Raw genomic sequence first — 15,015 nt, 5'->3', positions numbered from 1 at the left:
ACATCAGGACCAGGGCTACCTACGGGATCAAGAAAGGTAAGTATCAGTATGTATGTGTTATGTATGTATTAAACTTTTATTTTTCACGTGTGTCAGTGTGTTTATTTAACTCTTTCTTTTACTGTGGCACTACAAGACCCAGCGGGCCCTTTAATGCCCCGCAGGCTGGGACTTGTGGTTCTCCAAGTCCCAGCTTGCGGGGGAGGCTTGCTGGGACTCATAGTTCACCAGTAAAAGACAATGGTTTTTATTCTATTTTTTACACCAAGATCAGCCCGGTGACCACAGCCCAGGGTCACCGGGGACAGCACCAGGCTTCAGCCTGGTCAGGTAAGTCCTGGAGGGGGGGGACCCCTTTATTGGGGGGGTCCCCACTCCCCCAGGGCCCCTGGCCAGGCTGACTGGTCGGTAGGGTTAATGTTTTGGCCGCGGGACCTTATATTATAAGTGTCCCCCGGCTGTGACATTACCCTGCCGGCTGGTTGTGCCTGGGGCTGGTTCTTGAAATACGGGGGACCCCTAGTCATTTTGTCCCCCGTATTTTGGGAACCAGCCCCGGACCTGGAGCCTGGGGCTGGTTGTTAAAAATCGGGGAACCCCTATTTGTCGGGTTCCCTGATTTTTAATTACCGGCTCCAGGCTCTGTCAGCCTGGTGCTGGTTTCGGCTGTGGGGGGGACCCCACGCCGGTTTTTTTTTTTATTTATTTATTTTTCTATTTTTTTTTACACATTGCAGCCTGCACGGATCTGACTGATCCGTGCAGACTGCTAGAAATAATTCGTATTAGCGGCCGTATATACGGCCGCTAATACGAATTCCTACGACATCGGTGGGTTACAAAGCAGTCGTATATGACTGCTTTGTAAATCCCCCTCCGGAACACGACTTTGCATACGACTTAAACAGTCGTATGCAGTCGTAGGGAAAATACCAATACGAAAAACTAGGTTTTTCATATTGGTAAATTTCCCCCATAATGCCACACGGATTGAGCCAAAATTTACATAAGAACACACGGATTGAGCCAAAATTCACATAATGCCAAATGAATTGAGCCAAAATTTACATAATGCAACATGGATTGAGCCAAAATTTACATACTGCCACACGAATTGAGCCAAAATTCACAAAATGCCACATGGATTGAGCCAAAATTCACATAATGCCACATGGATTGAGCCAAAATTCACATAATGCCACACGGATTGAGACAAAATTCACATAATGCCACACGGATTGAGACAAAATTCACATAATGCCACATATATTTAGCCAAAATTCACATAATGCCACACGGATTGAGCCAGAATTCACATAATGCCACACAGATTAAGCCAAAATTCACAATAAGCTTCATAAACAGGGACATTGTCCACCAAAGGCACACATTAAACATTTACACCATAATGTCCATAACACGTTAAGTTACACGCCATTATGTCCATTATGTATTATGCCAAACACCATAATGCCTATTAAAAATTATGCTACATAAGTGCTGCTTATCTACATGCTCATTGCCAAGGGTTCCATGCTCATTGCCAGAGGTTCCATGCTCATTGCCATGTGGGATTACATGTTCATTGCCAAGGGGGAATACATGCTCGCGGTAAAAGGGGGACAGCCGCCGCCAGGCAAAAGTGATAGCCACTGACAGTGGCAGAGCCTGGCTGTATTCAGTGCACTGCAGGTACCGGCTATTTGAAATAATACCCCTTTCACACCAGAAAATGCATTCCCAGGTTGGCCCCTTTTACACCAGCCTAGTCCTTGCATTTTCTGGTGTGAGGGGGAGAGAAAATCACCCCTCCCCTCCCCCCTTTAACCAGTTATCTCATTTAACCGGCTATATCGTTGGAACCAACTGACCCATTTACATGAGACAAGTATCATATTGAAGAACTTTTGAGTGGGCTTTGAATGATTTTGGTCCAGTGAAACTGGAACGTTTGGTTCCAGAGTAATCTGCCCTCAAAGAACATGAACAGCCATGAAATTACATTTAAAAAATAAAAAATAGGTTTACACGCAATATCTCTGGAACCGATTGACCGATATGGACCAGCCTGATATCATATTGAAGGCCCAGCGATTTGGAATTGAATGAGATCAACCACAAGCTTCTGTGATGCCAGGGCGGGAACTAATTGACGGGTCCCATATTATCCTATGGGGAAAAAACGTTACAGCTTTGCCAGGCGATATCTCCGGTTCCCGGGGGGCTAGAGACACGGGGCTGGGCTCGTTGGAAAGCCCTGGTCCTCAGCTACAAAATGAAATGACAGGGGGGCACGTGCCCGGGTGCCCCCCCCCTGAATCCGCCACTGCCCAGGACAGAGACCCGTCCGGGACAGCCGGGGAGACCAGCGCTAGTGACTGGGGGTAATTCTGCGGGACGCAGCGAGGACTCACCTGCTCATAGAACTCATTGACGATTCCTTCCGTCCACTTTAGGTGCAGGTCCTTACACTTGGCTGGACCGTTGATGTCGGCCAATTTAATGCACATCTGACAGACCAGCAATCGGTCATTCTCATTGGACCAGTTGATTCCGGGACCCACGTCCTCGTTCACCTGATAGAGAAGGAGAGGGATTATGCTGCGTTACTAAACTAGCTGTTATAGATCATTAAGTATAGTAGGGCATGTTCCATGACCCTGTATAGTAGGTAATTTTCCGTGGCTCTGTATAGTAGGGCGTGTCCCATGGTTCTGTATAGTAGGGCATGTCCCGTGGCTCGGTGTAGTAGGGCGTGTCCCCTGGCTCTGTACAGTATGGCATGTCCCATGGCTCGGTGTAGTAGGGCGTGTCCCCTGGCTCTGTATAGTAGGGCGTGTCCCCTGGCTCTATATAGTAGGGCGTGTCCCGTGGCTCTGTGTAGTAGGGCGTGTCTTGTGGCTCTGTATAGTAGGGGTGTTCCGTGGCTCTGTCTAGTAGGGCATGTCACGTGGCTCTGCATAGTAGGGCATGTTCGGTGGCTCTGCATAGTAGGGTATGTTCCGTGACCCTGTATAGTAGGTAATTTTCCGTGGCTCTGTATAGTAGGGCGTGTACCATGGTTCTGTATAGTAGGGCATGTCCCGTGGCTCGGTGTAGTAGGGCGTGTCCCATGGCTCTGTATAGTATGGCATGTCCCATGGCTCGGTGTAGTAGGGCGTGTCCCCTGGCTCTGTATAGTAGGGCATGTCCCCTGGCTCTGTGTAGTAGGGCGTGTCCCCTGGCTCTGTATAGTAGGGCATGTCCCCTGGCTCTGTGTAGTAGGGCATGCCCCATGGCTCTGTATAGTAGGGCATGTCCCCTGGCTCTGTATTGTAGGGCATGTCCCCTGGCTCTGTATAGTAGGGCGTGTCCCCTGGCTCTGTATAGTAGGCCGTGTCCCCTGGCTCTGTATAGTAGGCCGTGCCCAGTGGCTCTGTCTAGTAGGGCGTGTCCCATGGTTCTGTATAGTAGGGCATGTCTTGTGGCTCTGTATAGTAAGGCATGTCCCGTGGCTCTGAAAAGTAGGGCATGTCCCATGGCTCTATATAGTAGGGTGTGTCCCGTGGCTCTGTATACTAGGGCGTGTTCCATGGCTCTGTATAGTAGGGCATGTCCCGGGTCTTATACTGGGGCGTGTCCCGTGGCTCTGTAATGTAGGGCGTGCCCCGTGGCTCTGTAATGTAGGGCGTGCCCCATGGCTCTGTATAGTAGGGCATGCCCTGTGGCTCTTTATAGTAGGGCGTGTCCCGTGGCGCTTTATAGTAGGGCGTGTCCCCTGGCTCTGTATAGTAGGCTGTGTCCCGTGGCTCTGTATAGTAGGGCATGTCCCGTGGCTCTGTATAGTAGGCTGTGTCCCGTGGCTCTGTATAGTAGGCTGTGTCCCGTGGCTCTGTATAGTAGGCTGTGTCCCGTGGCTCTGTATAGTAGGCTGTGTCCCGTGGCTCTGTAATGTAGGGCGTGCCCTGTGGCTCTGTATAGTAGGCTGTGTCTCGTGGCTCTGTATAGTAGGCTGTGTCCCGTAGCTCTGTATAGTAGGCTGTGTCCCGTGGCTCTGTATAGTAGGCTGTGTCCCGTGGCTCTGTAGTAGTAAGGACACGCACACACGGAGGGGGGCAATAAGAACAAGCACAAATAGAGGGGTCAATAAGAACACGCACACACAGCGAGGGGACTGGGGATGGCACACATGAGGCATACTAGGAATATAGGTATTATTACACGTGTATACTATTAACCTTTGCATTGAATTCTGCCAGGAAATCGAAGTGCTTCTTCAGGTCTGTGGCCAGAATGGCCTCAATCACAAGGAAGCGGAACCTCTTGAACTCCATGTGATCTAAGTTGACTAAGAAATTGTATTCCGGCCTTGAGAGCAGAAGGTTCCAAGCGGCTGCAGCGTGATGGTTCTCCAGGACCGAGCGGTCATTGTACAGCACTGCCTGGAAACAGATATTGTATTACTCATTGCCCCTCCCACACATTACCATCAGTGATTACAGCCCCTCCCACACGTTACCATCAGTGATTACAGCCCCTCGCACATGTTACCACCAGTGATTATTACCTCTCCTACATATTACCACCAGTGATTATCGCCTTTCCCACATGTTACCAATAGTGATTATTGCCCCTCCCACACATTATCATCAGTGATTACAGCCCCTCGCACACGTTACCACCTGTGATTACAGCTTCTCCCACATGTTACCACCAGTGATTATCGCCTTTCCCACATGTTACCAACAGTGATTATTGCCCCTCCCACATGTTACCACCAGTGATTATAGCCCCTCCGACATGTGAACACCAGTAGTTATTGCCCCTCCCACATGTGAACACCAGTGGTTATTGCCCCTCCCACATGTTACCACCAGTGGTTTTTGCCCCTCCCACATGTTGCGACCAGTGGATATTGCCCCTCCCACATGTTCCCACCAGTGATTATTGCCCCTCCCACTTATTACCACCAGTGATTATCGACTTTCCCACATGTTACCACCAGTGATTATTGCCCATCCCACATGTTCCCCCCAGTGGATATTGCCCCTCCCACATGTTCCCACCAGTGATTATTGCCTTGCACACATGTTCCCACCAGGGATAATTGCGCCCCAACATGCTACCACCAAGGATTACTGCCCCTCCCACATGTTCCCACCAATGATTATTGCCCCTCCCACATGTTCCCACCAGTGATTATTGCCCCTCCCACATGTTCCCACCAGTGATTATTGCCCCTCCCACATGTTCCCACCAGTGATTATTGCCCATCCCACATGTTCCCACCAGTGGTTATTTCCCATCCCACATGTTCCCACCAGTGGTTATTGCCCCTCTCACATGTTACCACCAGTGATTATTGCCCCTCCCATATGTTACTACCATTGATTATTGCCCCTCCCACGTTACTACCAGTGATTATTGCCCCTCCCACATGTTACCACCAGTGATTATAGCCCCTCCCACATGTGAACACCAGTGGTTATTGCCCCTCCCACATGTTACCACCAGTGGTTATTGCCCCTCCTACATGTTACCACCAGTGGTTACTGCCCCTCCCACATGTTACCACCAGTGGTTATGGTCTCTGTACATCTCCTCCCCTGATATAAGCAGCAATATTTGGGACAGCGATGTGTTACCTGAGGAGCACTTGTAGCGACCAGAAACGCGTTGGTTCGTCCGGGATGGTCGTAATCGTGCATAGCGGCCGCTACGTACAGAGCCATGAGTTCTAAAGATGGTATATTGCCAGACAAACATCCATACGTGTCTTCTGAGGGACTGTACGTCTTGGAGAACACATAACCCATGTGTCCATGTGTGATCCCGCTGTCAGAGTCTGTGCGGACAGGAGCAAGGTAACATCCCAGTTATGGTCCTGACATTATGTATCCTTTTACATCCCGTATCCATTAACCATTCATTAAGCGGCCTAGGGTCCAAACTAATCTGGCCGGGTGCCGGACAGTTTCCCGACAGTCGGGATCCCGACAGTCATTACCCTGACGTCAGGATTCCGACAGTCAAAACCCTGACACTTGGGGTCCCAACAGTCAAAACCCCGACACTTGGGGTCCCGACGGCCACTGGCTATTCTCCCTCGTGGGAGTCCATGACCGTGCCCGCAGTGTGGCGAGTGCAGCGAGCCCGCAAAGAGCTTTGTTGCGCTCGCCATGCTGTCTGAGTCCGGCCAGTCAGGACCCCAATGTCGGGCTAATGACTGTCGGGATCCCGACTGTCGGAACCATATACCACACCCACAGAACGTATAGCTCTGCATCATAGTGACAGAGCATTTACAGTAGTATTTTGTGCAGCTGCATTGTCTCCCATCAGTCACTAGCAGTTACTGTATCATTGTGACCCCATGGGGCCCTAGACAGGATTTCCCCCCTCTTTCCCCTCTCTATTGTAAAGAAGAACAGTGCACCCACATAAGGCAGGCCAGAGGGGTGTGGTATATGGTCCCGACAGTCGGGATCCCGACAGTAATTAGCACAACGTCGGGATCCCGACTGGCCGGACTCAGACAGCATGGTGAGCGCAACAAAGCCCCTTTCCTGCAGTAATTCAGAGCCCTGTGTTGTATATTGTAATAATGCAAAATGCTATGTGTGAGCACTCTGTGTAATACTGTATACTGCAATAATGCAGAACGCTATGCGCATTACCGAATACTGTAATAATGCAGAACGCTCTGTGTAATACCATATACTGTAATAATGCAGAGCGATATGCGCAGTACCGTACACTGTAATAATGCAGAACGCTATGTGTAATACCATATACTGTAATAATGCAGAGCGCTATACGCAGTACCAAATACTGTAATAAGGCTGAACACTATACCAGTGCCATATACTGTAATAATGCAGAGCGCTATATGCAGTACCGTATACTGTAATATTGCAGAGCACTATACCAGTACTGTATACTGTAATAATGCAGAGCGCTATATGCAGTACCGTATACTGTAATAATGCAGAGCACTATACACAGTATCGTATACTGTAATAATGCAGTGCACTATACGCAGTACCATATACTGTAATAATGCAGAGTGCTCTATGCAGTACCTTTTACTGTAATAATGCACAGCACTATACACAGTAACGCATACAATTTTTATCATACAAATCATGTTATAATAACAATGTTGACCTGTGAGAACAAAGGCCTATTGTTCCAGTCGACACGTGTTTCACTACATGCTTTATCATGACAGAATTGTCTTGATAACGCATGTAGTGAAACACGTGTCGACTGGAACAATAGGCCTTTGTTCTCACATGTCGACATTGTTATTATAACCTGATTTGTATGATAAAAACTGTAAACGCTCACGTGATAGCTCTAAGGGCAACGATACTTAACAAAGGGATACTCTCCCATGGGAAGGAGAGACTACCACATTGGGAATAGCAATTAACCCCATCTAGTAAAGGAACAATTACCCATAAATATAGATAGAGGTTTTGCTATGAAAGGTTAATTATATATGTAAATGTAATTTTGTCTACTGTCCACAGGAGGGCATCAGATCACTACAAATATAGTGTAGGAACTATTTCTTTCAATATATTGGAAGACAGCATCTGAATGATATGAGTTCCTAACTATATATCACTGTGCAGAGAGTGACTAGAATCAGTGAAACCCTGTGGAGATCAAATCTGCAGAGAAATAAGATCATTACAAGCAATAATAGCAAAAAGAACTACAATATAAATACAACCTGCAGAGAAACAATAGCATGTGATAAAATCATATATAATAACCTAATTTAAATTTACATGTGGATTACAGCTGCACTATAAAAGGAGCTCTATTAGATATAACATTCTAAAGTAAGTGCTATCCACATACTAAAAACCACCCCATTGTGAGCGATCTCCACAAGAAGAGAGGCCCTGTATCGTATGTGATTGCCCACAAGAACCAAAACATTCTGTATAGATAAATTGGTACAAAATAAAAAGTAACAACAGCCTCTATGAAAATGTATCCAAGTGTATGAATAATACAACAGATATTCCTCCGGGCCAATTGCCATTTATTTGAAACAGTGTATTATCTAATTATCTAACAAACACACAAACACGCTATAATTATAGAGGAGGCACAGTATTATCACTGTGTAGCAACAGCGACAAGAAAACACAGAACCAAAGGCCTATATGCTTTTATACCTATATACGCACTCTTTTCATTCTTTATAAGTGCAGGATAAGCACCTCACATTATATGTATGTTTGTCAATGTGTGTCCTAATATTTTTAACCCCTTAAACATTTTCACTAGCAATAAGGTGGGAGATTACCCGTGAACCTATAAATTAAACGAACACGGATAAAGCTCCCCCTTATCTTTTAACGGAATAACTAATAAAGTGTAAGTTTTATTAAACTAAAAATATTGGGTGAGATTTAATAGGATGAGATATTCAGAAAGTGAGAGATTTGGTAAGAAATCTCCAGTTTTTTTTAAAGCGGCAATCATCTACCTTGCAAAATCAAACTGGTTTTGCAGTGTAAATGATTGCCGCTTTAAAAAACCTGGAGATTTCTTACCAAATCTCTCACTTTCTGAATATCTCATCCTATTAAATCTCACCCCATATCTTTTTAGGAGTGCATCCATAGCGCAAATCTTTCTTTCTTCATTATATATTGTATCTAACCTTGCCCGGATAGCACCCCCGCCACATGAAATTTGAAAAATAGGCGGGGATTTACAGTAAATCAATTTGTGTGCGGATTATCATCTCCCCTCTCCCCGTTTTCCCTTTTGAGATTAATAGCGAGTAACCCAGGATCAATGTGTCCTGTATTTTGCAGTATACAGAACATCAGACCTTTTCTCCCCTTTGCTGTACTGTAATGTAGAAGCACAATCCGGGAACGTACCGGAGTCACTGGCTGATCCCTGATCGGTCACCACATTGAAGAGTCCCGGGATGGCCTGCGTGCTCAGGTACCACACCGCATGCAGCACATCTGTAGCATGAATCCTGTTGTGATCTAGGAAATAAAGGTTACTGTCAGCTTCTTCCTATGGAGTAAGATCGCCACCTGGTGGCCGTTACAACAACTGCACACACTGGAAAATGACATTTTATTGAAATTTCAGTGGGGCTGCTTTTCAGTGCTCAGTAAGAATCGATTTTCCCTGCTTACCGAGCCAATATGAATCACTATATATATACAGGTAGCAGACAGGACGTACTTACAGGGAATATCTCTGTAGCCATTCTCCAGTGCATGGAAATAGTTCATGAATTCCTTCAATGGGATCTTAAACGTCTGTAGAAGATTCATGTCATCAAACAGCCGATACGTCATCTGCCGACAGGAGGCACACAGTAAGTACAAAATGTGATAGCAGGCAAGTCCCAATGTAAGCAATACCCTATTACTCCACAGGGGGAGCTGTACCCTATACACTATACAGTATTACACCACAGGGGGTGCTGTAACCTATTCATTACAGTATTACCCCGCAGGGGGCGCTGAACCCTATACACTACACAGTATTACCCCACAGGGGGCACTGCACCCTATACACTATTACCCCACAGGGGAGCTGTACACTATACATTACAGTATTACCCCACAGGAGGCGCTGTACGCTATACACTATACACTATTACCCCACAGGGGGCGCTGCACCCTATACACTACACAGTATTACCCCACAGGAGGCGCTGTACGCTATACACTATACAGTATTACCCCACAGGGGGTGCTGCACCCTATACACTATACAGTATTACCCCACAGGGGGCGCTGTGCACTATACACTATTACCCCACAGGGGACAATATTTGGCACCTACCTGGCTCAGGATTCTGCCGCATGAATGTCCCGTTTTCTCTACGATGTCAAATATGGGGAAGTTCCAATTGTTGACTTCCCCCATGAGGTTTTCTAAATTGTCCATAATTAGCGGCTCTGGAGCCAGAATCGGTTTCTCCTGAATGTGGGAATAAAAAGGAACAATTCGATCATTCTGCTCTAATCCCAGCACAAAGCCGACGTGCACAAGATAGACATTGACAAGAAGTACACACAAGCAACGGTCAGCGTGGAATCAGCGTTCCGCTGCATTCGGCGCACTTCTACTGTTCTCCCCGTCAGAGCCAAGTTGGTGGTAAAGGAAGAAAAATAAATGAAAGCAATACATTCAATAAAAACTAAAAATAATGTATCGACCTTTTGCTTGTGTCGATGTTTTGTCACTGTCAACCTTGTGAATTTCGACCTATTCACTATCGGCCTAGACATTGTCGGCCATCCAGATCCAGACAAAGCGGTATGTGCCGCCATTGTAACGACAGCGTACACTGGGCTAATATGGCGTACGGTGAGCGATTATTACATTACTGACCTCCGTCGTTGCTGTTAACGTATGGAGATCAATCTTGTCCGCCCGATAAGTCCGGCACAGAGATCCTTTCCTGGACTGCGTCCCCTCGCCTTCGGCGTCCTCGTCATTCTGTACAATGTCGCTGCTGTCGCTGTTGTTGGTCTCGTGCATACTGTCATAATCGGACGTGGTGTGAGCCGGATCGTCTACAACAGAGACACAACCACCAAATGCGAGACTGGCAACTCTGCAGAGAAACGCGTCACACCCAATGACAGAGACCTATAGCGATACCAACATCACATAATCCTGACCGACACGCTCTGATTCCCTCGGCCATGTGCAACCATCCTCCCCAACTCTGCAGAGAAACGCGTCACACCCAATGACAGAGACCTATAGCGATACCAACGTCTCCTCATCCTGACCGACACGCTCTGATTCCCTCGGCCATGTCCAACCATCCTACTCCCCAACTCTGCAGAGAAACGCGTCACACCCAATGACAGAGACCTATAGCGATACCAACGTCACATCATCCTGACCAACACGCTCTGATTCACTCGGCCATGTGCAACCATCCTCCCCAACTCTGCAGAGAAACGCGTCACACCCAATGACAGAGACCTATAGCGATACCAACGTCACATCATCCTGACCAACACGCTCTGATTCACTCGGCCATGTGCAACCATCCTCCCCAACTCTGCAGAGAAACGCGTCACACCCAATGACAGAGACCTATAGCGATACCAACGTCTCTTCATCCTGACCGACACGCTCTGATTCTTTCGGCCATGTGCAACCATCCTCCTCCCCGAGTCTGCGGAGAAACGCGTCACACCCAATGACAGAGACCTATAGCGATACCAACGTCACATCATCCTGACCGACACGCTCTGATTCCCTCGGCCATGTGCAACCATCCTCCCCAACTCTGCGGAGAAACGCGTCACACCCAATGACAGAGACCTATAGCGATACCAACGTCACATCATCCTGACCGACACACTCTGATTCCCTCGGCCATGTGCAGACATCCTCCTCCCCAACTCTGCGGAGAAACGCGTCACACCCAATGACAGAGACCTATAGCGATCCCAACATCTCCTCATCCTGACCGACACGCTCTGATTCCCTCGGCCATGTGCAGCCATCCTCCCCAACTCTGCGGAGAAACGCGTCACACCCAATGACAGAGACCTATAGCGATCCCAACATCTCCTCATCCTGACCGACACCCTCTGATTCTTTCGGCCATGTGCAACCATCCTCCTCCCCAACTCTGCGGAGAAACGCATCACACCCAATGACAGAGCCCTATAGTGATCCCAACGTCTCCTCATCCTGACCGACACCCTCTGATTCCCTCGGCCATGTCCAACCATCCTCGTCAACTCTGCAGAGAAACGCGTCACACCCAATGACAGAGACCTATAGCGATCCCAACGTCTCCTCATCCTGACCAACACGCTCTGATTCCCTCGGACACGTGCCACAATGCGGGGTGAGGCAGACTGTACCTGGCACCTTATTCATGTTTGTACACAGCGGGTGATTATAACGCACCAGGCTGCCCATGTGCCAAGGTGCCGCTGCAATCCTGCTCACAATGAGGTTTCATGGAAAACTGATTGACAGGAAGAGGCCATTGTGCGAACGGCGTCTTTATGGGAAGTGGTTGGGAAAACGCAGGTGTGTCATGGACGGTTTCGGGGGGAATATATCTGCTGACAGCCGTAGCTTATAAATGCACACATACTGTATGGCGTCTGTGCCGCTAATGCTGTGGCCATTAAGCCGCGATGTTCCTCACGTTTGCATATAGTCTGTGGATGTGTACGCAACTACAAATGAGTTTGCGATCTCTCCAATGGGCGGCAGCATCACTTGTGGACGTATTGACGCCAGTCTAGAGAATCACTATTATCATTGCATTTGCGTACAAACATGACATAGGTCCCAGGCGCTCCTGAAATAAAATCCGCAGTCTAGAGCGCAATACATGAACGCAATACATGTATTTATATAATTATCCTGCCATGGCCATCATAGTTGTGGAGCACTTTAGTTGCTGTGCGCTCTGCAGAAGAATAACGGAACCTTACTGCAGAGCGTTCCGTATGCAGACTGGTCAGCGCTCATGTGTAACATTCGCTGTATAATTCCCAGACAAATGGCCATTTCAATGTGGCGCAATCAGATGCTGCGCAAATCACACCACACCCCAATACACACCCGGCAGACACCTGAACCCAGATACATACAACACACAGATAACGCTGCACATCAGTAATACCTGCTCTGCTCTGGGAGTGCGTCACATCGGCGTCCGGCGTCCTGGCGGCTGGGTTATTCTGGCTGTACGGCCTCCCGCAGCTGGAATACAGGGATTATTACCATGTATAGTGATTGCAGTCTCAAACACATCTTATACAGGGGCACAGGACCACTACACCCCTATGTCACCCTAATACCTGGGCACCCGGGTACAGTACTGCACGTTCTAGGGCAGGTGACAGGACAAGGTACCGCAACTCCCGGCTGCACCCTGATAGTTGCTTACTGGCGCGGTGTCACTAAGTGCCAAGGATCAGTTGGTAGCTCGCGCATGACCACAATGCCAGTTACCTGGGCAGAGCCACATAAAGCTGCCAGTAATGACAATTACCCGCATTGCGCCCAGCGCCAGGCACCGCTGGACTAACAGTAATGTTCTATGTAACAAGTGCCGTGATGACTTAATACATAGCACTGTCTCTTGCCAGATCGGTAGAATATTTATAATAAGGCCACACCCCCTTATGTACCAAAACCACCCCCTACTCCAGCGAGACCACACCTCTGTGGCTTGGGGGCCCTATAGAAACAATGGGGAGATATATTAAAACTTCTACAGGGGACAAATGGAAACTATAACCTTCTACTATTTTATAGAATGTACTTGATAATTAATTTCTATCAGCTGATTGGTGCTGCATCGTCTTTACTTCTACACCAGGACCAGAGGCTCCTAAACTGGGCCATGAAGCCTCAGAGATCAGATCTGCAGGCTCAGAAACGGGGCCAGATGTGTCCTCGTGCACTATGGTCCATCCTGATGCACAAGGCCCCAAGCGACCTGGGCACAACTAGCGGCATCTTATTTGGAACCATTAAACATCTGACAGCGACAAAACTAGCAGATGACCCTGACATGCGGCAGCGACTGCCATCAGCAGACATTGCAGATACATACTAATGCTGCGGACTACTGAGATGCCCACGAGGGCAGGAAGCTGGTAGTGATAGGGGTGTGTGGGTATACCGGGGACTAAAGAGGAGGGTGGGGGGCACTGTGCAGCTTCTGTCAGTGGATGGGGGTCCAGCGTGGCAGCACAGGAGTACAGGACGGTGCCCCTGAGTCAGTGTCTCCTCCTACTGGGTGGGAGTTAGGGTGCATGAGAGCAGGAGGCTGGGATATGAGGCATGATAGGGGAATGTGGGCAACACAGGGTGAGCGGGTCCCCACTGGCGGAAGTTACGGGGCAGGAGAACAGGAGGCAGGGCAGTGATAGAGGTGTGTGGGCATGAGGGGTAGCAAAGGTTTTTGCCTGTTGCAGAGTAGTGATGGGCATTGGTGCAGACGCCATCGATGGTTAGCATTGATAGCGATTTTGCACCCTGACATCGATAGTAGTAACATATTACTTGGATAACCAATGGTAGCTATCGATGGTCATCCATTATATCTGACTGAATAGGCCGTGAGTCATTTAGAACTTGGTGTCGGGACTTCCTGGTGTGGGTGGGCGGAGCTATGCTCCGTGTTCCCGGCAACTTAAAAAAATTTGAAACTTGATCGGTTCTCCTTTGCCATCGATGTAGGGAAACCATCTGGTCCTCCCACATCAATGGCAAAAGTATTCAACATCGGCCATAAACCATCGATGATTTGAAATTATTGATGGTCGATGGGCAACCCTAGAACTGGAGGAGGGTGGGGGACAGTATGCAGCTTCCGGCAATTGGTGAGCGTCTCCTCCCACTGGGAGGGAGTGAGGGTGCATGAGAGCAGGAGGCTGTATAATAATGGTATGTGGGCAAGACATTGATAAAAGTTGTGGCGCTGGTGCAGAGGACCGTGGGGTCACTTCTGGCAGTGGGGGAACCTGCAGCGTGGCAGCCAGGGCCGGATTTCCCACCTAGGGGTGGCACCTGCTTGTGGCGGATCCCCCATTCTCACGGGGGTATGTGAAATGCGGGAGCGGGGTCGCGGGGGTCCATTGGGGGGGCGAATTGCTGGAAGGGGGTCAGGGGGGTCTGCAACTTGCGGCAGGGGGTGTGGGGATCTGCGATTAGCGGGAGGGGGCGGGAGTCCGCAAATCGCAGAAGGGGGCGCGGGGGGGTGTGTGTCTTGAATCGAGGGGAGGGGGGTTGTGGGGGTCAGTGAATTGTGGGAGGGGGGTTGTGGGGGTCCGTGAATCGCGGGAGGGGCGAGGCGGGTGCCGTGAATCACGGGAGGGGGGGGGTGTGCGGGGGTCCGCAAATCACGGGAGGGGGGGTCGTGGGGGGGGCGCAAATGGCGGGAGGAGGGGTGCCGTGAATCGCAGGAGGGGGTCTGCAATTCGCGGGAGGGGGCGCGAGAGGGGGGTGTCGCGAATCGCGGGAGGGGGTGCGGGAGGT

The 15,015-nt window shown here is 49.0% G+C and overlaps 1 protein-coding gene across 3 annotated transcripts in view; it reads right to left on the bottom strand.

The window, feature by feature from the left end:
- Positions 1–15,015, bottom strand: part of PDE3A (phosphodiesterase 3A) — a 347,829-nt gene that overhangs the window by 18,036 nt on the left and 314,778 nt on the right. For all 3 annotated transcript variants that reach the window (XM_083180740.1, XM_083180739.1, XM_083180741.1), the window contains 8 exons: positions 12,650–12,729; positions 10,372–10,556; positions 9,820–9,957; positions 9,215–9,326; positions 8,892–9,005; positions 5,625–5,824; positions 4,218–4,421; positions 2,415–2,576 (listed from right to left, as the gene is read on the bottom strand). In XM_083180740.1, the coding sequence (XP_083036866.1) occupies positions 2,415–2,576; positions 4,218–4,421; positions 5,625–5,824; positions 8,892–9,005; positions 9,215–9,326; positions 9,820–9,957; positions 10,372–10,556; positions 12,650–12,729 (1,195 nt within the window). The remainder of the gene's footprint in view (positions 1–2,414; positions 2,577–4,217; positions 4,422–5,624; positions 5,825–8,891; positions 9,006–9,214; positions 9,327–9,819; positions 9,958–10,371; positions 10,557–12,649; positions 12,730–15,015) is intronic.

This window comes from Crinia signifera, chromosome 4 (genome assembly GCF_055691185.1).
Source record: "Crinia signifera chromosome 4, ASM5569118v1, whole genome shotgun sequence".
NCBI classification, from domain to species: Eukaryota; Metazoa; Chordata; class Amphibia; order Anura; family Myobatrachidae; genus Crinia; species Crinia signifera.
Note: the sequence above shows the minus strand (reverse complement) of the source record. Positions and strands in the feature narration are given on the sequence as shown.